The sequence below is a fragment of the Caretta caretta genome, chromosome 2 (genome assembly GCF_965140235.1).
Source record: "Caretta caretta isolate rCarCar2 chromosome 2, rCarCar1.hap1, whole genome shotgun sequence".
Classification (NCBI taxonomy): Eukaryota; Metazoa; Chordata; order Testudines; family Cheloniidae; genus Caretta; species Caretta caretta.
In genome coordinates, this window is record NC_134207.1 from 166,086,068 (window position 1) to 166,108,709 (window position 22,642).

A 22,642-nucleotide genomic window follows, 5' to 3' on the forward strand; every position below is an offset into this window, starting at 1 on the left:
AGGGGGTCTTTCATGCAGGTCCCCACATCTGTACCCTAGAGATCAGAGTGGGGAAGGAACCTTGACATATGTAGATCCCTTTTAAAACTTTAACAGTAAAATGGACTCTCAAGAGTAACATGTATAATTCTAGTTCAATGAATTAACTCATAAATGCATTCATTTTTGAAACCTCACAAACTGTTTGAATCCTAAGGCTACCTGTCAGATATGAATCCAGCAAGTGCAAAGGAAACAGTTTCTTAAAAAAAAAAAAAAATCTGTCAGGCTAAACCCTCAGGTCCCACGCGCCAAGAGGTCAGAAATGTATTTAGGCCTTTCCTGAACACCAAAGCAGAATGCACACAAATTAATTGGAAGTAGTCATGAAAGAGAAAAATGGGAACAAAAAAAAAAAGAAAGAAAGAAAGCATAAAATCAGTTTGTGTATATGCTTTCAATTTATTAAAGGCCCTGATTCTTCTGTATATTGAGGCAGAGTTTTAAGTAATATCTATTTATCTATCTAGATATAGATATAGATATATACACACACACACACACACACTTATTTATACGAGCAAAATGTGCAACTACCTATAAGCTCTAGGCACCATTGGTGTAACTGAAAATATACAACAAAAATGATTATCTAAATATAATTAAAGTGCAACAGCACACTTTCATCTAACCCAATAACTAGGCAGCTCTAAAAATCAGATTATGCAGACCCTCAGTAATCCCTTCCTGTTCTCAAATGCCTGGGGAAAATGATGAGTAGCATGCCCTGAATTTAATCTATTTCAGACTAAGAATGTCCTGTCATCAGCCCCTTACTTGTGTACACCAGTAAGGCTTCAGCTCAAACACTTCTGCTGACCTGTTATACAGGGAGAGAGGTGTCTCGCGGTTAGGTAGGCCCTACATTAATTATGGTTTTATAGGTTAGAAGCAACACCTTAAGCTTCACTGGGAAATGTGAAGTCCACTGTGGGACATGGATCATGAAGATATTACTCTTACATTCCACACCAGCTTCAGTTTCTTTCCTAAAGTGAGCTTAGCCAGCAGCCATGGGAAGACAGGGGCCTCTATAGCAATAGCTATATGTACCATCTCCCAGTTATTAGTGACTTCAAAATAAACAGTTCACAGCACCTCTGAAAATCAAGTCCATTGCAGGTCTAACTGAGGACTGAGATCCCTTGCAGTAAAATCTTTTCTTTTGGTTCTTTTCCACTCCCCATACTGCATTCCATATCCCCAGAGTGATGTGATACCACATCAATACATTATACCACAATTCAGTGTCATGATTACCTCCCAAGTCTGTGAGTTTCTCCTCTGATTGGGACCTGTTTTAAATCACTAATAACGTTATATGCTCAAAGCCAGAAACTTAAAACAAAGCCATTTCAGAGAGATCTAGGAACAGAAAAAAGAATGTGGACAAATTTAACAGATTTCCCCACCACCACCTCCAAACTTGGGAAAGAAATGAGCTGAATGGAATTTCATCAAATTTCACCCTAACAAATTTACTTCTGAGCAAGCTCAGAAACTGCAACCTCCAAAATTAATTTTTGTAGTGTTTTAAGCAACATATACCAGGGTTAAGAATGGAAGTTCCACTATGGATTTAACACACCATTAAAATACTTCAGTGCTACAAGTGTCAAGTATACAAAATCATCCACTCTATGTTTGATATTGTTCATGGGACAGTATTAAAAAATGGATGCCAAGGGCTCAATCCTGTAAAGGGCTGATCAGTTAGAACTCCCAGATAGTGGATGGGCATTCAAAATGCCTGTACTCTATGCACAATGTGAATTACTGCAAAGATAGCAGTAATTTTACCTTCTGTCTTTATGTAAAGTACAGTTTTAAGATTTTTTCAGCATAATATGCCTGGTATCTGAATGTTAATTATAGGCAGAAGACCTGGAGTAATTAGATTAACTTTGCAGCATGACAACACTTTCTGTTGTCACTTTATGTAAATGTAGTAATGTTACAAAATGAAGCATTTCTGCTAAATGCAAATTTCAAGCTATTCTGCAGATTCTCTGTCCATGGAGTAAGTGGGCTGTCTGAGCCCAGTTCCCAGTCAACAGGTGAGCATTGCACATCACAAAAACACTAGTATATTTGGCACTAATGGGCACACTTACTGGCTGTTTGATTAGACAGACTAAGGAATTAATAGACAAACTGGTCAAACTCCTTGAGATGCCCCCTACAAGGAAGGGTTGAGACACTGATGGGATAATGTGTAGAATCTTGCATTGCTACTGGCCATATTGCACCTGCCCCATGCATAGAAAAATATTTTTCCTTGAGTTGCCATTCCAGCATTATTTTCTTTAGCAGTCTATCATCTGCCTTCTGTAGTAACTTTACCATTGTAATCTTTTGTTGATTATAGCCAGTCCTGTATAGCACAGAGGCACATCTCCCAAGGGGGTAGCCTAGCTTGTGGAAACCCAGAAGGGTTGCATTGAATATTATTACCCTGGAGTACTTGAGAGTGTGTACCCTGTTTAGGCTATGATCCTGCAACTTGTTCCACACACAGAGACCCTTACGCTGCCCTTACCCGCAATGGGCAGGGGTCCACCTGTGCAGAACAAGTTGCAGTATCAGGGCCTTACATTGTAAGTTTTGGGGGGGCAGAGACTGGCTTTTATTTTGTGTTTGTACAATGCCCAGTACAGGGCCCTGATCTTAATAGTGAATACTGAACCAACAGTATCTTGGAGAAGGGAAACTGATTTCAAGCCAGAGCACACAGAGCTCACTTAACCTCTTCAGACAAGTCTGTTGAGGAGAAGAAAAACACTGATTTCGAATCCAAGTAGCCCAGGCTTGTTAGCCTTTGTGTGCAAGTGGACTTGAATGGAACTGCTGATACCTGTTCTAGCAGGTCAATAGGCAATGACATGGCATTCTCATGAGCTGGTTAGGGTGGATTGGCCTAGTGAGCCATTGTATCTGACAGGTTTCAGAGTAGCAGCCGGGTTAGTCTGTATTCGCAAAAAGAAAAGGAGGACTTGTGGCACCTTAGAGACTAACCAATTTATTTGAGCATAAGCTTTCATGAGCTACAGCTCACTTCATCAGATGCATAAAGTGGAAAATACAGTGAGGATGTTTTTATACACACAGACCATGAAAAAATGGGTGTTTATCACTACAAAAGGTTTTCTCTCCCTCCACCCCACTCTCCTGCTGGTAATATCTTATCTAAAGTGATCATTCTCCTTACAATGTGTATGATAATCAAGATAGGCCATTTCTAGCACAAATCCAGGGTTTAACAAGAACGTCTGAGGAACAGTGCGGGAGGCGGGGGGGTGTTAGGAAAAAACAAGGGGAAATAGGTTACCTTGCATAATGACTTAGCCACTCCCAGTCTCTAGTCAAGCCTAAATTAATTGTATCCAATCTGGTTCCACAGAGTCTGGTTTTGAAGTTTTTCTGTTGTAATATCGCAATTTTCATGTCTGTAATCGCGTGACCAGAGAGATTGAAGTGTTCTCCGACTGGTTTATGAATGTTATAATTCTTGACATCTGATTTGTGTCCATTTATTCTTTTATGTAAAGACTGTCCAGTTTGACCAATGTACATGGCAGAGGGGCATTGCTGGCACATGATGGCATATATCACATTGGTAGATGTGCCCGTGAACGAGCCTCTGATAGTGTGGCTGATGTTATTAGGCCCTGTGATGGTGTCCCCTGAATAGATATGTGGGCACAGTTGGCAACGGGCTTTGTTGCAAGGATAGGTTCCTGGGTTAGTGGTTCTGTTGTGTGGTATGTAGTTGCTGGTGAGTATTTGCTTCAGGTTGCGGAGCTGTCTGTAGGCAAGGACTGGCCTGTCTCCCAAGGTTTGTGAGAGTGTTGGGTCGTCCTTCAGGATAGGTTGTAGATCCTTGATAATGCGTTGGAGAGGTTTTAATTGGGGGCTGAAGGTGACGCCTAGTGGCATTCTGTTATTTTCTTTGTTAGGCCTGTCCTGTAGTAGGTGACTTCTGGGTACTCTTCTGGATCTGTCAATCTGTTTCTTCATTTCAGCAGGTGGGTATTACAGTTGTAAGAATGCTTGATAGAGATCTTGTAGGTGTTTGTCTCTGTCTGAGGGGTTGGAGCAAATGTGGTTGTATCGTAGAGCTTGGCTGTAGACAATGGACCTTGTGGTGTGGTCTGGGTGAAAGCTGGAGGCATGTAGGTAGGAATAGCGGTCTGTAGATTTCTGGTATAGGGTGGTGTTTATGTGACCATCGCTTATTAGCACCGTAGTGTCCAGGAAGTGGATCTCTTGTGTGGACTGGTCTAGGCTGAGGTTGATGTTGGGATGGAAATTGTTGAAATCATGGTGGAATTCCTCAAGGGCTTCTTTTCCATGGGTCCAGATGATGAAGATGTCATCAATATAGCGCAAGTAGAGTAGGGGCATTAGGGGACGAGAGCTGAGGAAGCGTTGTTCTAAGTCAGCCATAAAAATGTTGGCATACTGTGGGGCCATGCGGGTACACATAGCAGTGCCGCTGATTTGGGTATACATTGTCCCCAAATGTGAAATAGTTATGGGTGAGGACAAAATCACAAAGTTCAGCCACCAGGGTTTGCTGTGACATTATCGGGGATACTGTTCCTTATGGCTTCTAGTCCATCTTTGTGTAGAATGTTTGTGTAGAGGGCTTCTACATCCATAGTGGCCAGGATTGTGTTATCAGGAAGACCACTGATGGATTGTAGTTTCCTCAGGAAGTCAGTGGTGTCTCGAAGATAGCTGGGAGTGCTGGTAGCGTAGGGCCTGAGGAAGGAGTCTACATAACCAGACAATCCTGCTGTCAGGGTGCCAATGCCTGAGATGATGGGGCGCCCAGGATTTCCAGGTTTATGGATCTTGGGTAGTAGATAGAATATCTCAGGTCGGGTTTCCAGAGATGTGTCTGTGCGGATTTGGTTTTGTGCTTTTTCAGGGAGTTTCTTGAGCACTTGTGGCACCTTAGAGACTAACAAATTTATTTACTGGTTAGTCTCTAAGGTGCCACAAGTCCTCCTTTTCTTTTTGTGAGTAGAGACTAACATGACTGCTACTCTGAAACCTGTCACTTGTTATAGAAATAGTACCAGGTATTTCAACTGACTGGGAAATCTGCAAAAAGTTTATCCTCCTGGCCTTTCTCCCATCAGTTAAAAAACAGACTCTGTGTTCTTTATTACTGTCTTTCAAAAAAAGTAACTCAGAAGGTATTATTGATTAGTAGGAGGCCATGGGTACCTACTCTTAAAAAAAAAAATGACTGTCAGCAGAAAGTTAAGCTATAGGCTCCTCTGCAGTATTGTAGAAGCGTTTCCAAATAATGACTTCCATCTTTAAAAAGCTTCTGTAGGAAGGGGGGAAATGCAGCTTCTTTTTTTTTTTTTTGGTACAATAGCCTCATGTTGTAGTGAGATCAGGTTGAACAGAATCCTCTTTTAACCTGCAAATTTATATGAATTAAGATTATTTAAACAGCTGTAAAGCAAAAGCAAGTAACTGTCAGACTGATTCCCCAAAACCTGTAGATTAACATATGGAAAAACTAAAGATCCAAGTTGAGCTTGGCAGGTGCAAGAGGGGGGACAAGGAACAAGAGAGGGAAAGGAGCCTTCTTCTCACCGTTATGCTGCTGTACAGAGGCAAGGCACAATGGCAGTTCTTGCTTTTACAATGCACTGAAAAACAGACTTAAAGCTGATTAAAGTCAATGGGAGTTAAGCCTGTGCTTAATGTTAAGCATCAATTTATGTGTTTTGCTGAATGAGGGCTACAAAGCTCAAGTGAACAAGAACAGCATCTGTAGCTCCACAAGGAGCAGGGGACAAGTGGGACCACAGCCCCACTCCTGTCTTGCTAGCTGTTAGAAGCGGCCAGGCACAAAGAAAGATATCACTGCTCCCTGTAACAACAGTCATCCTCCCTCTGGGCTTTTGGTTTAGTGGATAGCTTACCTTATCCAAATCCATCCTTTGTGACTGGGTCCCAACTGTACTATATTACTCTTCCACACTGAATTTTTCCTATACCCTAGCACTGACATATTGGATAGTCCTGTGGCTAAGGTACTGGACAGACCACTCAAGTTATCTGGATTCAATTCCTGGCTCATCCCAGACTTCTTGTATGTCCTTCGATAAATCATTTAATCTCTTTGTGCCACAGTTTCCCATCTGTAAAACTGAGGTATTATTTAATTTGTTTCACCCTTTGTCTAGGTTGCCTATTTAGACTGTAAGGCCCTGTCTTAAAGAGCTGACTCTTACGCTATCTGTAAACAATGTCTAGCTGGAGTCCAGATCTCAGTTGGGATGCCTAAGTGCTATTTTCATACAAATAAAATAATACTTAATAATAAATATATAATAATACCATCTTGCTCTGATACAGCATTTTCCATCACTAGAGCTCAAGCAGTTTACAAAGGTCAAGTCTTATCCCCATTTTATGTATGTGGAAATTGAGGCACATAGCAGGGAGGTGACTTGCCCAACATCACCCAGCAGGCAAGTGGCAGAAAATAAATACTACAACTAATAATAAATAATAATAGAGATAAAACTGCTGCAAGGTTTGGATAAGATTGCACATTTTGTTGAAGCTAATCCAAAACAAATTACCAAAACATCTGAAATTTGTCAATTGCTGATTGAAGTTATTTATACACTTTCAAAAATAAAATGTTATATTTGTAGCCCGATATTCTCCTCCCACCTCTGAGGCAAATTTCTCCCAAGATCAAATACTTTACCTGTATTTATTTTTTCATCTTTTTAAACAGCATACTCTCTCGGTTTATTGTGAAATTAAGAGACAAATTTATCATTTCTTTCCTTATGTGCCTCATCATCAACTCAGAGTTCAATCACAAAACTAAATTAGACATTTAAAATTTTATTTTTCAACCTTTCTCATGTAAATTAGGTACAATTATACTGGCAGAAGAGCAGCTATAGTCTTTTCTTGCTTTCTATAAGTGTCAGAAAATTTCCATTAAATAGCCTAACTGCTTTCAGTGAAGTCAATGGGAGTTAAAGTGCTCAGAACCTTTGAAAATTAGGCCGCTTATTTAGGTGACTAACTATAGACCTAAGTGCCTATATTTATGCTTCCAAGGGCTAAAAATTGGGGAGAGGGAGAGAGAGAGAGATTTTAATTTGTTGAGTGATATTTCATGGTGATGGGGTTCAAAGGTGGTTGGTTGATAGCCTTGGAGATGATACTCTTGTACCCACAGATGAACTGCAAGATTCCTTATTTGCGCCACCAGCGTGTTTCAGTCTTGCCTTGGCAAATCCACCTCTAGGGGTTAGTTAGTTTTCCATACTTATTTAGCCTTGGCCTTGCTGCTCAGAATCTATTATAAAGGGTGCCAATTAGAACCAGCTGTGTTCTTGGTGTCTCAGCTGGACACCTGTCTAATAGGAACTGGGCAGAGGCCACCGACACAGATCACCACTAAATTGATAGACTTGAACCATTGACCTAAAAGGTACAAAACATTATCAGTCCCCTGAATCATTCAGTCTATTTCAAATTCGTTTCCAATAAATATAGGGCCAGGTGACATCTAATGTACTAGTAACAAGACTGAAGTTTAATGACAACATGATGAAAGAGTAAATAGCCTGTGGGTATTACAATAAAAATGATTTATGTCTTAGCATGCCATGATGAAATAGAAGAGAGCAACGTGCTGGAAACCAGCATGTAACACTGCATGCAATGAAACCTGATATAATGTAAAAGGTATTAAAATATTTTAATTGGGACTCCTGAGACCAGGTCATGTCTAGAAAATTAGGACTTTTCTAAATTTTTGGACCCAATTTGCCACTATGATACTTGCCTTCCAAAATCTTATTTCTTTCCTGTTCTGATTATGTTACCACACTGCTTGAATCCTTTCACCAGCTTCATTCTCTGTCTTGATTTTTAAATTCTGCCCATCACCAAATTTTGTGAGTGCCTCATTTGTCATCAAGGTCAAAATTCTCATTCCCCTCTGAAGCGTCTGGCAGTGCCTCTGCTACCTATATCCTATCTTGTATATCTTAGTTATAAATACTTGTTACATTTATATAATATAGTAATGAAACCTGAAAGTCTATCTCAAAACCACCAAAAGCATTGAAATAGCATAATCAGAAGAAAATAAAAGATGGCTAGAGAATTTAAGATCTACAGAGAAGGGGGGAAAAGACTGTTATAGATGTGAGATGAAAAGTTAGTGAGGCACAAGACAGACATATCTCGTTTGGAAGATAGAGCAGAATCCCTTTTCCTACATTCCAAAGCCCAGCAGAAAGTTTCATTCAATAAGTAAACACGGTGACTTTTTGAAGATTTTTTGCAAGTTTTCACTGTCAATGAAGCCAAATTTCTATCTCAAGACAGAGAGAAATAAAAGAAAAAGGTCAATTCTGCAGCTGCAACATCTTTTATTATTTAGTGCCTGTGTTTCTGTAGCATCAAGAGGCCAAAGCACCATTGTGCTAGCGTCACCATGCATGCTCCCTCAGTCCGCATTTCTCTTTGCATGCACTCCTCCTACGCTCTCATGTACGTTCAACACAGTGTGTTTTATTTACAACTTCTCATGAAGCTTCATGGCCCGTCACCATAAGGCTTTTCCCAAGCTTCAATGTACCCCCTAAGCACAGAGTGAGAGGGTGGGGAGAGAGGTCTCTGAGACGCCAGGCTTCTTTGCCCTTCTTTCCAGCCTCCCTCTGTCTCTTTCTATCTCCCATTTAACAATCCCCAGCTGACCCGCTGAATTGCCTTGTTAATTGGTTATTCACCCAGTCCTAATGAATTATCTCCCAATTTGGCACAAACAAAGCACACAAACTGGTGAGCTAGCTCTAGGCTATTCCCACTCTGTCACAGCTGAACATACATATAACAAAGAGAAAGTCCAAGCCCCAAAGAGCTTATAGCGCGAGCTGAAGCTTACTCATTGTGGGAAGAGAAAGAAAAAAAAAAACACTATTCCAGGAAAGAAAAACTAGGTGCAGAAAAGAGAGAGCAATTAGTTTTTATGGTCTAATCCCATGGAAGTCTATTATTATTTGTATCTTTGTAGTGCTTAAGGGTGCTATCTGAGACTGTGGCCCCATTTTGCTATGCATCGTACAGAGTGAGAGAGATCTTACAGTCTAAATAGAGAAGACAGACAAGGAGTGACGGAAAGCAATGCAACATACAAGCCGAGTGAGCAGAGAATACAAATATCATGTTAATTCCATGAGGTTGTTGGTTTGGTTTTATTTCATTGGGGGAAATAAAACCAGTGGGATTTTGTTAGGTGAAAATTAACTGCACAGAATGACAAAAAGAAGAGACAGGGGACAGTGAAGGGAGCAAGATCAATAGAGGGAAAGAATAAAGCATAGATAGCAGAAGGGGGTAGGTAGAGATGAGGAGACTAGTGGGGGGCAGGCCTTCTAACAAAGAGCTAGTAAGCTGTTGGGGAAGAATGTTCAGAGCAGAGATTATAGAAAACACGTAGATTATATGATCCGTGTCATCAGGAGGTCCCTGCTGCAGCTGCTACGGTATCGGCCCCTACTGGCTGGAGCGCTGCCTCCAACCTAGTCAATTTGAGTGTTGCTATTGATTTAGTCCCCAGTTCAGCAGTGCACTTGGCACATACTTACCATTCAGTATGTGCTCAGGTGCTTTCCTACACTGGGGCCTTAAATATGACAAGACTAGGACAGTGGACTGGGAGTCAGCAAGTTGGAGCTCTACTCCTGGCTGTACCACTGGCCTGTTGTGTGGTCTTTGGCCAGTCACTTCACTCTTCTGTCTGTTTTCTTTCCCATCCTTTGGTATGTCTATACAGCAAAGAAAAACCTGCAGCTGGCCTGTGCCATCTGACTCAGGCTGTGGAGCTGTTTCATTGTGGTGTACACTTCCAAGCTTGGGCTGGAGCTTGGGCTCTGGGACCCTTTGTGGTGGGAAGGTCTCAGAGCTTGGGCTCCAGCCCAAACCCAGAAGTCTACAAAGCATTAAAACAGTCCTGCAGACCAAGCCCCAAAAGCCCGAGCTGGCTACCATGGGCCAGTCACGGGTTCTTAATTGCAGTGTGGACATTCCCACAGTCTACTGAGTTAATCATATATTAACAACTATTTTCACTGTTTGTGAGGTCTTTCATAAATACTGGTTTTGAGGTTAACCGCCACACACTTTACTCCCGCAAGTGGTCAGACTGTGGGGAGTACTTGGCTAATGAAGTTCTTAAGCACCACCCTCTATTGCACTTTTGGAAGACCTTCAAGAATGGGGGTTGCATTACCAAGTCTGAGGTCAGTCTAACAAGATAAATCAATTAACAACAGGATACCTACTGGTTTTTGAATGTTATGATTCCTGATGTGAGATTTGTGTCCATTTATTCTTTTGCGCAGAGACTGTCTGGTTTGGCCAATGTACATGGCAGAGGGGCATTGCTGGCAAATGATGGCATATATGACATTAGTGGATGTGCAAGTGAACGAGCCCCTTATTGTGTGGCTGATGTGGTTACGTCCTTTGATGGTGTCACTTGAGTATGTACGTGGACAGAGTTGGCAACATGGTTTGTTGCAGGGGATGGTTCCTGGGTTGGTGTTTCTGTTGTGTGGTTGCTGGTGAGTATTTGCCTCAGGTTGGGGGGCTGTCTGTAAGCGAAGACTGGTCTGCCTCCCAAGGTTTGTGAGAGTGAGGGATTGTCTTCCATGATAGGTTGTAGATCCCTGATGATGTGCGGAAGAGGCTTTAGGTGGGGGCTGTAGGTGATGGCCAGTGGTGTTCTATTACTTTCTTTGTTGGACCTGTCCTGTAGTAGGTGACTTCTGGGTACCCATCTGGCTCTGTCAGTCTGTTTCTCCACTTCCTTAGGTGGGGACTGTAGCTTTAAGAATGCTTGAAAGAGATCCTGAAGGTGTCAGTCCCTGTCAGAGGAATTGGAGCAAATGTGGTTGTATCTTAGGGCTTGGCTGTAGACGATGGATTGTGTGGTGTGTTCTGGATGAAAGCTAGAGGCATGTAGTAAGTATAGTGGTCAATAGGTTTCCGGTATAGCGTGATGGTTATGTGTCCATCCCTTATCTGCACTGTAGTGTCCAGGAAATGGATTTCGTGTGGACTGGTCCAGGATGAGGTTGATGATGGGGTGGAAATTGTTGAAGTCTCGGTGGAATTCCTCAAGGGCCTCCTTCCTGTCGGTCCAGATGATGACGATATTGTCAATGTAGCACAAGTAGAAGAGGGGCACTTGGGTACGAGAGATGAGGAAACATTGTTCTAAGTCAGCCGTAAAAATGTTGGCATACTGTGGGGCCATGCAGGTACCCATAGCAGTGCCACTGACTTGAAGGTATAATCGTCCCCAAATCTGAAATGGCTGTGGCTGAGGACAAAGTCACAAAGTTCTGTCACCAGGTTTGCCATGACATCATCAGAGATACTGTTCCTGACAGCTTGTAATCCATCTTTGTGTGGAATGTTGGTGCAGAGGGCTTCTACATCCATAGTGGCTAGGATGGTGTTTTCTGGAATCACCGATGGATTGTAGTTTCCTGAGGAAGTCAGTGGTGTCTCGAAGATAGCTGGGAGCACTGGTGGTGTAGGGCCTGAGGAGAGAGTCTAAATAGCCAGACAATTCTGCTGTAAGAGTGCCAATGCCTGAGATGATGGGGCATCCAGGATTCCCAGGTTTATGGATCTTGGGAAGCAGATAGAATACCCCAAGTCGGGGCTCTCAGGGTTTGTCTGTGTGGATTTGTTCTTGTGTATCTTTAGGGAGTTTCTTGAACAGATGGTGCAGTTTCTTCTGTATTAGTGAATGTGGCCTTAATTTGAAATTGGTTTAATAGATTGCTATTGAGATTGGTGCTTTGCAAAAGAGGAGCAGGGAGAGCCCAGTCCCAGAATCCCAATGACTCAGGGTATGTCTACACTACGGAATAAGGTTGAATTTATAGAAGTCGGTTTTTTAGAAATCGGTTTTATATATTCGAGTGTGTGTGTCCCCACAGAAAATGCTCTAAGTGCATTAAGTGCATTAACTCGGCGGAGCCCTTCCACAGTACCGAGGCTAGAGTCGACTTCCGGAGAGTTGCACTGTGGGTAGCTATCCCACAGTTCCCGCAGTCTCCGCTGCCCATTGGAATTCTGGGATGAGATCCCAATGCCTGATGGGGCTAAAACATTGTCGCGGGTGGTTCTGGGTACATATCGTCAGGCCCCCCGTTCCCTCCCTCCCTCCGTGAAAGCAAGGGCAGACAATCGTTTCACGCCTTTTTTCCTGAGTTACCTGTGCAGACGCCATACCACGGCAAGCATGGAGCCCGCTCAGGTAACCGTCACCCTATGTCTCCTGGGTGCTGGCAGACACGGTACGGCTTTGCTGCACAGTAGCAGCAACCCATTGCCTTCTGGCAGCAGACGGTGCAATACGATTGGTAGTCGTCCTCGTCGTGTCCGAGGTGCTCCTGGCCACGTCGGCTGGGAGCGCCTGGGCAGACATGGGCGCAGGGACTAAATCTGGAGTGACTTGAGCAGGTCATTCTCTTTAGTCCTGCAGTCAGTCCTATTGAACCGTCTTATGGTGAGCGGGCAGGCGATACGGACTGCTAGCAGTCGTACTGTACCATCTTCTGCCAGGCAGGCAAGAGATGAGGATTGCTAGTAGTCGTATTGTACCATCTTCTGCCAGGCAGGCAAGAGATGGGGATGGCTAGCAGTCGTACTGTTCCATCTTCTGCCGAGCAGCCATGAGATGTGGATGGCATGCAGTCCTTCTGCACCGTCTGCTGCCAGCCAAAGATGTAAAAGATAGATGGAGTGGATCAAAACAAGAAATAGACCAGATTTGTTTTCTACTCATTTGCCTCCTCCCCTGTCTAGGGGACTCATTCCTCTAGGTCACACTGCAGTCATTCACAGAGAAGGTGCAGCTAGGTAAATCTAGCCATGTATCAATCAGAGGCCAGGCTAACCTCCTTGTTCCAATAAGAACGATAACTTAGGTGCACCATTTCTTATTGGAACCCTCCGTGAAGTCCTGCCTGAAATACTCCTTGATGTACAGGCACCCCCTTTGTTGATTTTAGCTCCCTGAAGCCAACCCTGTAAGCCGTGTCGTCAGTCGCCCCTCCCTCCGTCAGAGCAACGGCAGACAATCATTCCGCGCCTTTTTTCTGTGCGGACGCCATACCAAGGCAAGCATGGAGGCCGCTCAGCTCACTTTGGCAATTAGGAGCACATTAAACACCACACGCATTATCCAGCAGTATATGCAGCACCAGAACCTGGCAAAGCGATACCGGGTGAGGAGGCGACGTCAGCGCGGTCACGTGAGTGATCAGGACATGGACACAGATTTCTCTCAAAGCATGGGCCCTGCCAATGCATCCATCATGGTGCTAATGGGGCAGGTTCATGCTGTGGAATGCCGATTCTGGGCTCAGGAAACAAGCACAGACTGGTGGGACCGCATAGTGTTGCAGGTCTGGGACGATTCCCAGTGGCTGCGAAACTTTTGCATGCGTAAGGGCACTTTCATGGAACTTTGTGACTTGCTTTCCCCTGCCCTGAGGCACATGAATACCAAGATGAGAGCAGCCCTCACAGTTGAGAAGCGAGTGGCGATAGCCCTGTGGAAGCTTGCAACGCCAGACAGCTACCGGTCAGTTGAAAATCAATTTGGAGTGGGCAAATCTACTGTGGGGGCTGCTGTGATGCAAGTAGCCCACGCAATCAAAGATCTGCTGATATCAAGGGTAGTGACCCTGGGAAATGTGCAGGTCATAGTGGATGGCTTTGCTGCAATGGGATTCCCTAACTGTGGTGGGGCTATAGATGGAACCCATATCCCTATCTTGGCACCGGACCACCAAGATGCCGAGTACATAAACCGCAAGGGGTACTTTTCAATAGTGCTGCAAGCTCTGGTGGATCACAAGGGACGTTTCACCAACATCAACGTGGGATGGCCGGGAAAGGTGCATGATGCTCACATCTTCAGGAACTCTGGTCTGTTTCAAAAGCTGCAGGAAGGGACTTTATTCCCAGACCAGAAAATAACCTTTGGGGATGTTGAAATGCCTATAGTTATCCTTGGGGACCCAGCCTACCCCTTAATGCCATGGCTCATGAAGCCGTACACAGGCAGCCTGGACAGTAGTCAGGAGCTGTTCAACTACAGGCTGAGCAAGTGCAGAATGGTGGTAGAATGTGCACTTGTATGTTTAAAGGCGCGCTGGTGCAGTTTACTGACTCGCTTAGACCTCAGCGAAACCAATATTCCCACTGTTATTACTGCTTGCTGTGTGCTCCACGATATCTGTGAGAGTAAGGGGGAGACGTTTATGGCGGGGTGGGAGGTTGAGGCAAATCGCCTGGCTGCTGGTTACGCACAGCCAGACACCAGGGCGGTTAGAAGAGCACAGGAGGGCGCAGTACGCATCAGAGAAGCTTTGAAAACCAGTTTCATGACTGGCCAGGCTACGGTGTGAAAGTTCTCTTTGTTTCTCCTTGATGAAACCCCCCGCCCCTTGGTTCACTCTACTTCCCTGTAAGCTAACCACCCGTCCCTCCTCCCTTCAATCACCGCTTGCAGAGGCAATAAAGTCATTGTTGCTTCACATTCATGCATTCTTTATTCATTCATCACACAAATAGGGGGATGACTACCAAGGTAGCCCAGGAGAGGTGGTGGAGGAGGGAAGGAAAATGCCACACAGCACTTTAAAAGTTTACAACTTTAAAATTTATTGAATGACAGCCTTCTTTTTTTTGGGCAATCCTCTGTGGTGGAGTGGCTGGTTGGCCGGAGGCCCCCCCCCACCGCGTTCTTGGGCGTCTGGGGGCTATGGAACTTGGGGAGGAGGGCGGTTGGTTACAGAGGGGCAGCAGTGGCAGTCTGTGCTCCAGCTGCCTTTGCTGCAGCTCAACTATACACTGGAGCATACTGGTTTGGTCCTGCAGCAGCCTCAGGATTGAATCCTGCCTCCTCTCATCACGCTGCCGCCACATTTGAGCTTCAGCCCTGTCTTCAGCCCGCCACTTACTCTCTTCAGCCCGCCACCTCTCCTCCCGGTCATTTTGTGCTTTCCTGCACTCTGACATTATTTGCCTCCACGCATTCGTCTGTGCTCTGTCAGTGTGGGAGGACAGCATGAGCTCGGAGAACATTTCATCACGAGTGCGTTTTTTTTTCTTTCTAAGCTTCACTTGCCTCTGGGAAGGAGAAGATCCTGTGATCATTGAAACACATGCAGCTGGTGGAGAAAAAAAAAAGGGACAGCGATATTTAAAAAGACACATTTTATAAAACAGTGGCTACACTCTTTCAGGGTAAAGCTTGCTTTTAACATTACATACATAGCACATGTGCTTTCGTTACAAGGTCGCATTTTGCCTCCTCCCACCGCGTGACTACCCCCTCAACCTTCCCCGCTCCCTGTTTCTAACAGCGGGGAACATTTCTGTTTAGCCACAGTCAAACAGCCCAGCAGGAATGGGCTCCTCTGAGTTTCCCCTGAAGAAAAGCACTCTATTTCAACCAGGTGACCATGAATTATATCTCACTCTCCTGAGGATAACACAGAGAGATAAAGAACGGATGTTGTTTGAATGCCAGCAAACATACACTGCAATGCTTTGTTCTACAATGATTCCCGAGTACGTGTTACTGGCCTGGAGTGGTAAAGTGTCCTTCCATGAAGGACGCAATAAGGCTGCTCTCCCCACAAACCTTTTGCAAAGGCTTTAGGACTACATCTAGGAGAACCGCAAATGCCAGGGCAAAGTAATCCTTTCACATGCTTGCTTTTAAACCATGTATAGTATTTTAAAAGGTACACTCACCAGAGGTCCCTTCTCCGCCTGCTGGGTCCAGGAGGCAGCCTTGGGTGGGTTCGGGGGGTACTGGCTCCAGGTCTAGGGTGAGAAACAGTTCCTGGCTGTCGGGAAAACCGGTTTCTCCGCTTGCTTGCTGTGAGCTATCTATAACCTCCTCCTCATCATCATCTTCTTCGTCCCCAAAACCTGCTTCCGTATTGCCTCCATCTCCATTGAAGGAGTCAAACAACACGGCTGGGGTAGTGGTGGCTGAACCTCCTAAAATGGCATGCAGCTCATCATAGAAGCGGCATGTTTGGGGCTCTGACCCAGAGCGGCTGTTCGCCTCTCTGGTTTTCTGGTAGGCTTGCCTCAGCTCCTTCAGTTTCACGCGGCACTGCTTCGGGTCCCTGTTATGGCCTCTGTCCTTCATGCCCTGGGAGATTTTGACAAAGGTTTTGGCATTTCGAAAACTGGAACGGAGTTCTGATAGCACGGATTCCTCTCCCCAAACAGCGATCAGATCCCGTACCTCCCGTTCGGTCCATGCTGGAGCTCTTTTGCGATTCTGGGACTCCATCATGGTCACCTGTGCTGACGAGCTCTGCATGGTCACCTGGAGCTTGCCACGCTGGCCAAACTGTAAATGAGATTCAAAAGTTCGCGGTTCTTTTCCTGTCTACCTGGCCAGTGCATCTGAGTTGAGAGTGCTGTCCAGAGCGGTCATAATGGAGCACTCTGGGATAGCTCCCGGAGGCCAATACCATCGAATTGTGTCCACAGTACCCCAAATTCGAGCCGGCAACGTCGATTTAAGCGCTAATCCACTTGTCAGGGGTGGAGTAAGGAAATCGATTTTAAGAGCCCTTTAAGTCGAAATAAAGGGCTTCATTGTGTGGACGGGTGCAGGTTTACATCGATTTAACGCTGCTAAATTCGACCTAAAGTCCTAGTGTAGACCAGGGCTCAGTGCTTGAAGGGATCCTCCCATTCTGCCTCATTCTTCTAGCAGAGTGGTCTCAATGTGTAATAGGGCTGAGGCAGCAGAGATAGGGGAAGCTTTTCAAGCTCTGGTATCCAAGCTAGTATGTAACCACGGAGCTATAAAGAGCAGGTGTGCTCTTAGTCTACCAATGAGAAATCTTCTTCACGCATCTGTACAATTTTACTCATGGGGTTGAAACATTACAATCAATAGAATGTTTGCATGCAAATTAGCTGTAGAACAAAGCTGGTAGGTGGTTGAGTTACCTCCGATTACACAATAGTCCCACTAAAGAATAACCCTGAGCTATTTACAGTAGTTGTTTATAGCCTATATAATCATAACAATTAGATACAGTAATTAATAATTTAACTTCAAATTAATAATTGTCTTCATATGTAGCCTAATGGACAAGTTTTCAATTAACTTTAACAATGTGGGAATTTCAAAGTGCCTGTGTTAATCTGTCAAGATTATGGAAAAAGACTGCCATTGATGACAAATTTATGAAAGTCCCAGTTTACTCTTAATTTTAACTCATTACATAATTATTGGATTTACTTAGAAATTTATTCCTCACTGAGAGAGTAAATGTTGTAAATTTGGGGAGAATACATTGAATTTTTCATACAAAATGAAGAGGTTGAATCCCTGCTTTAAGTGCAAATTTGAACTCAGCATTACATTATGGGGAACTGAACACTTTTCTACTGTTATCTTGATGACTTCAGGGTCCCTGAGACCTTTGTACTGCACCAATATAGGGATTAGCAAATACGTTGCCTATTTTTTACTCTGGGTTAGTGGGATGGACATTTTGAGAGGAAGCTGGGCACTGGACTTCTCCAGTAGGCCAGAGCTCATTAACTGATGTCTTCACCCCTCATAAATGCTGAAGTATTGCTGCATGTGAGATGAAGATAGCAGAACCACATATGTTGAGTACCTCTTGAATTTAGCCTTTACATTTACCTAGGTTTGTCAGGAGATTTAGCCTGCTTGTCTTGTTCTTGTTAGCCCCAGCAAGCTGACAGAACTCTCATGCTGAGATAGGCCGACGGAAAAATCTTTGTAAGCACTGAGCCAGAAATAGTGCTGTCAACAAGAAGTGAGAGAAAATACTTTTGTTTGCGTTAATATCAAATAAAGGTTCACTCCTGGCCATTTGTATTAAAAACAAAGGCATTCTGAAGATAACAGCAAAAGCCCAGATAGGACAAAAGAGTGAAGGAGAGTTCCTAAAGGCTCTTCCTTCAAGTGCACAGGAAGAACTTCTGAAGTAGCAGTTTGTTTGTGTAATTCCTACCTTGACAGACAGCTTTGTTTCAGCTGCCCTAGTACCATGACCAAGGATTCAATCCCTCAAATGAAGATCTGTCTTTAATCCAAGACTGACCAATAGTTGTTAACATCTCAAAGCTGCCTCTGTGGAATGGATTAGCGATGGTCTAGCTCAGTGTTTAGCAGATAAATTCCCACAAAATCCAGCATATTAGCACTAGATAGACCAAGTAAGTGAAATTAAGGTGCCTTCTTACCCTCAAAGGTAGCTGCTTTAGTTCAGGGTAAAGACCACTTATGGGCAATACATGGAAGAATGCTTTGCTTCTGCCTATGCTGCACCTAGGATAATTCGGAGGGTCTGCCATAGTGCTCATTGAACGAATGTGCTTTAGAAAAGGCAGGTGTGCAGCTACTCTGAGTTGAGTGGACAGAGAAATGGCCATGTGAGCAATTCCTATATGAAGCCAAACTCGGGCACCTCACATCGATTGCCAGAGGCGGGGCAGTTATAAATAACTCAGTTTGTAGGGAAGAAAGGGCATACTGTGAGAGAGCCCATCATACCCAGAGGCTTGGAGCCACAGATGCTGAAACCATCTGAAGAAACATAAAAGTTACCAACGAAAGACCCAAACCCTCAAGCAGAATATAAAGAATAAATTCATAATCAAATACAGTGGTTAGACTTGTACATGTTATGGTTTCTTATAGCTGGACTCCCAACATTCATTTTGAATCTAAATATATTGTAATGGGCTTAGCCTTACTCCATTAACTGGCTTGCAGGTGGATGTTGTTTGGGAAAGATACTGGAGGGTGGGAATGGAAACCAACAATGGGATCCATAAAGGGTCTTAGGCATTGCAACGCTGAGCATCACAAGTGCCTAACTTTTAGGTGCCTAAAAGTCACAGGAACAACACTGAAATCTACAATGCCTGAGTAAAGGACCTAGGCTCCTAAACAATGAATGGGGAGAGATAGGTACTGTAGGCTGTGATTCAAAAAGCCAGCACAATAGGCAGGGAGCCACTTAACACTAGCCAATGGGAGATGCCAACGACAGGCATGTGTGCTAAGCCCTACCTCTCTCTCAGAGATAGACACTTAAGTCCAGGCTGCAGGATCTGAACAGGGGGGTCTCCTCTGTCTCATGAGAAGGCCCTAACCTCTCATCTATGGACTATCCTGAGGTGGGAGCTCCCTCAGTTGAAATTGCTGCATGCTGGATAAAATGTGATTAGAACAGGGTCTCCCATCTCTTACATGGGTGCCCTAGCCACTGGATTACAGAGTCATTCTCTCTCTCTCTCTCACCCAGTGACAGTTCCCACTAACTTAATAAAAGATAGCTAGTGCCCCAGTCCAGAGCAGAAGCTCTTCCAGGTGAATAAAAGAGAAATATCTTACTTCTCATGCTAGTAAGAATAATACGAAGACTATGATGCTGAAATTCAGTCTTATACACACAGGATCAACATCTTTGAATATAATTTATACAACATGATTTAAAAAACAAAAACTATATTTCTCTCACTTATTAAATATCTATGAATATTACATACTGCCTCTTACATTTATCTCAGTATGTGTTCTTCCCAACATACACCAAATATCAAAGTCTACTATATTGACCAGACCAGGATTTACAAAGTCCTTGCCCTCCATGTGCTTATATCTTGGCTTCAATCTTCTTGCATTATCCACAGTAGAAGACATTAAGAAGTCAACAGTTACCACCAACTACCACCAGTATCTGAGATATTACATTTATTATATATCCCAAGCATAATGGGAATCTGTGGTGTCTCAAAAGCAAGTTATTATTGGCAAATTTAGACTTTTTAATGGCAAGTATCATACTTCTAAAATTATTTTTAATAAACACTTCCATTCTCAACTTGCAATTTAATTTTGCTTTCCTCAAGGTCTCCCTTCTAGTTGGGCTTGTTTTGTAGCTGTGTGTCTTTCTATGTACATATACGTGTACACACACACACATTGTGAATAGCAAAGGGATTCATTATATCAATAGGCATTTTGCTGTGGTTTGTATTTAATTGCAATTTGCCTCTATTATAAATAGTACACATGCCACTGACCTTCCCATTCCTCTGTCCTAAGCAATGGATATTCAATAGCATTAAGGAATAGTTATTACTCCGAATTGTTTACATATTTTAGAAAAATCACATTCTGTGCAAAACTGTTGCTTAGAAAAATGACTTTCACCATGGCAACAACAATTGCAGCTTATTTGCTGACATTTAGCTCTTATGAAATAATTTAGGAATAAGGTCATATATTAATAGGCCATTTAATTTTCTGAAGAGAACAAGTCTGCAGCACAGAGAAGAAACAGTAAGCAATAATGTTGGCTGTACTCCTGTTTATATCTGTAGTTAAAGTACCACACACGCAGAGCATGCTTTTATCTACGAACTCCTTATTGCTGTTTCATTTATCTGACCCTCTTTTTATGTGTAATGAGACATGGAATTCTGTGCATGTGACATAGTAATAATGAGGGTCATAGTACTGTACACTGGAAAAATGAGAAACTCAATGGCCACAAGACTTTCCCCCTTCTGCCATCTTTGTACATATGAAAATGACATGATCAATGTTTAGAACTCAAAATACAAATTAATTGTATCCCTGCTGCATGTCTAAATAATGTTGGCTCTTTGCTTTAAACCCCAGTTCAACCTTAGCTCATAAAAGTGGCAAATCAGTGGATGGATACAGCTTGGCTTCTGTTTTGGAAAATCTTGGCTTAAATAAGTGTCTGTGCCAGAAGTGCCAAACATACATGGATTGAATCCAGCCTGCATTATATATTTATGTGCCTGCCATGGCATGTTCAGAATATGCAGAACCTAACAAAAGCAACAAAACAGCTATTTTGCTGAGAGGGAAAGTTGATCTATAATATAAAATAACAGGAGGAGATGAGGCTGCTAATGGCTCAAGTGGGACATCAACATGAAAACTGAAGTCACCAAGGAGGAGGATGGGAGACTGGGGAGAGAGGAAAAGGAAGATTCAGACACATAAGAAAGCCACAAATTACATCACATCCTCAGTCTTATCATAGACTGGGGCAGAGTGGAGGGAGGGTGTCACTTGCCTTCTCTAATGCCTGTTTTTCAGCTGGATTGATTTCACAGGACTTCATTGTACAACTGTAGAAAAGGAGTACTTGTGGCACCTTAGAGACTAACAAATTTATTTGAGCATTAGCAGTGTGACAGAGCGCTGAAAACTGGTAGCTGACCCACCTCTCTGCTCACTTAAACATTAATTAATTTCCCCAGAAAAGGCCTGATGGAGGAGTGGAGTACTTAATTACCTAACCAGACTAGAGGAGGTGGGGCTGACGAGCTAAGGAGCTACTTATCCCATAGGCTGAAAGGCTAGCTATACAGCACTGGAAGGATGTAAAAGAGAAGAGGCTAGAAGAATCTAGAGGAAATAAGATCTCAGGTGAGAGCTCTTTCTTTCCTTGGAGAAAGGGCTGAAGACTAGGGGAAACTGTACATAGACTTGCTGCATAGGATCACAATGGCGGTTTGGTGAAGGTGACATAAATAAAACTCAGAGAGGTGCTAACCAACAGAAAGCACCCCAGGCTGTTTGTGTGGGATCTCAGGATGGAGTGAAGCCTGCCCTGTTACAACCTGTAAAACAAAGGGATTTTAGTTCTCTTATAAATGCACATTTCAACTGAGCCCGAACTATGGAATTGCCAACAGTGCTTATATAGTACTCAGACTATGCTGTCCTTTCATGCAATTTCTCTCTACATAACTAAACATCAAAATGAGATCTCATGGAAAGAGGAAGTGCTGCTCATTGTGTTAAATTTTACCTATAATATTTAGCAAAAGTCAGACAGTAAATCACTGGTGTTCGTTAGTCTGTGCACTATTTTCTTTTTGCCTAGCACTTGTTTGAATCAGATTCTTTCACAAAATGTGACAATGTTTTATTTTGATAGAAGTATGTCATTTCTCTTCAAATATATGTTAAAGATTTGTATTCATTTTTCACATAAATGAAAGCTGTTTTCTTGTGATCACACAGTGGAGCAAATCCACTGTAATTATAGTTTCACCACTCTCATTAAACAGATATGAAACACCTACGGGTACTGCACATGGTAATTTCACTGACAGCGCAGAGACACTATAGCAGCTTGTCACATGTACTTAAAGGAAATCAAAACTATTGGAAGTGTTTTGATAGTGCAACTTAATTACGGTAGAGTGCACACAAGCCTCAGAGTACCCGGATCTGAACAATGCTCCAAAATATGATTAACACTTGTTAGTACTGTGACTTGAAACCATCTCATCATTATTTCCAGCAGTAAAATGATCTATAATTATTTAAAGGCTTTGATTTCAACAGAAGATTTAATCTGTACATGCTTTCACAACGTTGAGTGCCAAAACAACAGTAGAAAACAAGGGGTGTGTGTGTGTGTGTTTCCATTCCTGCCCC

General features: G+C 43.3%; 1 protein-coding gene across 1 annotated transcript; it reads right to left on the reverse strand.

The window, feature by feature from the left end:
* Positions 1–5,433: 5,433 nt before the first annotated feature.
* On the reverse strand, positions 5,434–16,538 carry LOC142070773 (uncharacterized). Its single transcript, XM_075124742.1, has 3 exons — positions 15,895–16,538; positions 14,873–15,305; positions 5,434–5,476 (listed from the first exon to the last, which is right to left on the reverse strand). Exons 1-3 carry the CDS (start codon positions 16,475–16,477, stop codon positions 5,434–5,436), a joined length of 1,059 nt encoding a protein of 352 aa, XP_074980843.1. The 5' UTR covers positions 16,478–16,538.
* Between the last annotated feature and the right edge of the window lie 6,104 nt (positions 16,539–22,642).

Bases quoted from the DNA above. Each gene is read 5' to 3' on its own strand.
- LOC142070773 (XM_075124742.1), bottom strand. From the start codon at position 16,477: ATGCAGAGCTCGTCAGCACAGGTGACCATGATGGAGTCCCAGAATCGC. The intron at 15,306-15,894 runs GTGAGTGTACCT...TTTCTCCACCAG, and splicing joins AGGCGGAGAAGGGACCTCTG to CTGCATGTGTTTCAATGATC. The intron at 5,477-14,872 runs GTGGGGGGGGGC...ATAAATTTGCAG, and splicing joins CCCAGACGCCCAAGAACGCG to GTTAAAAGAGGATTCTGTTC.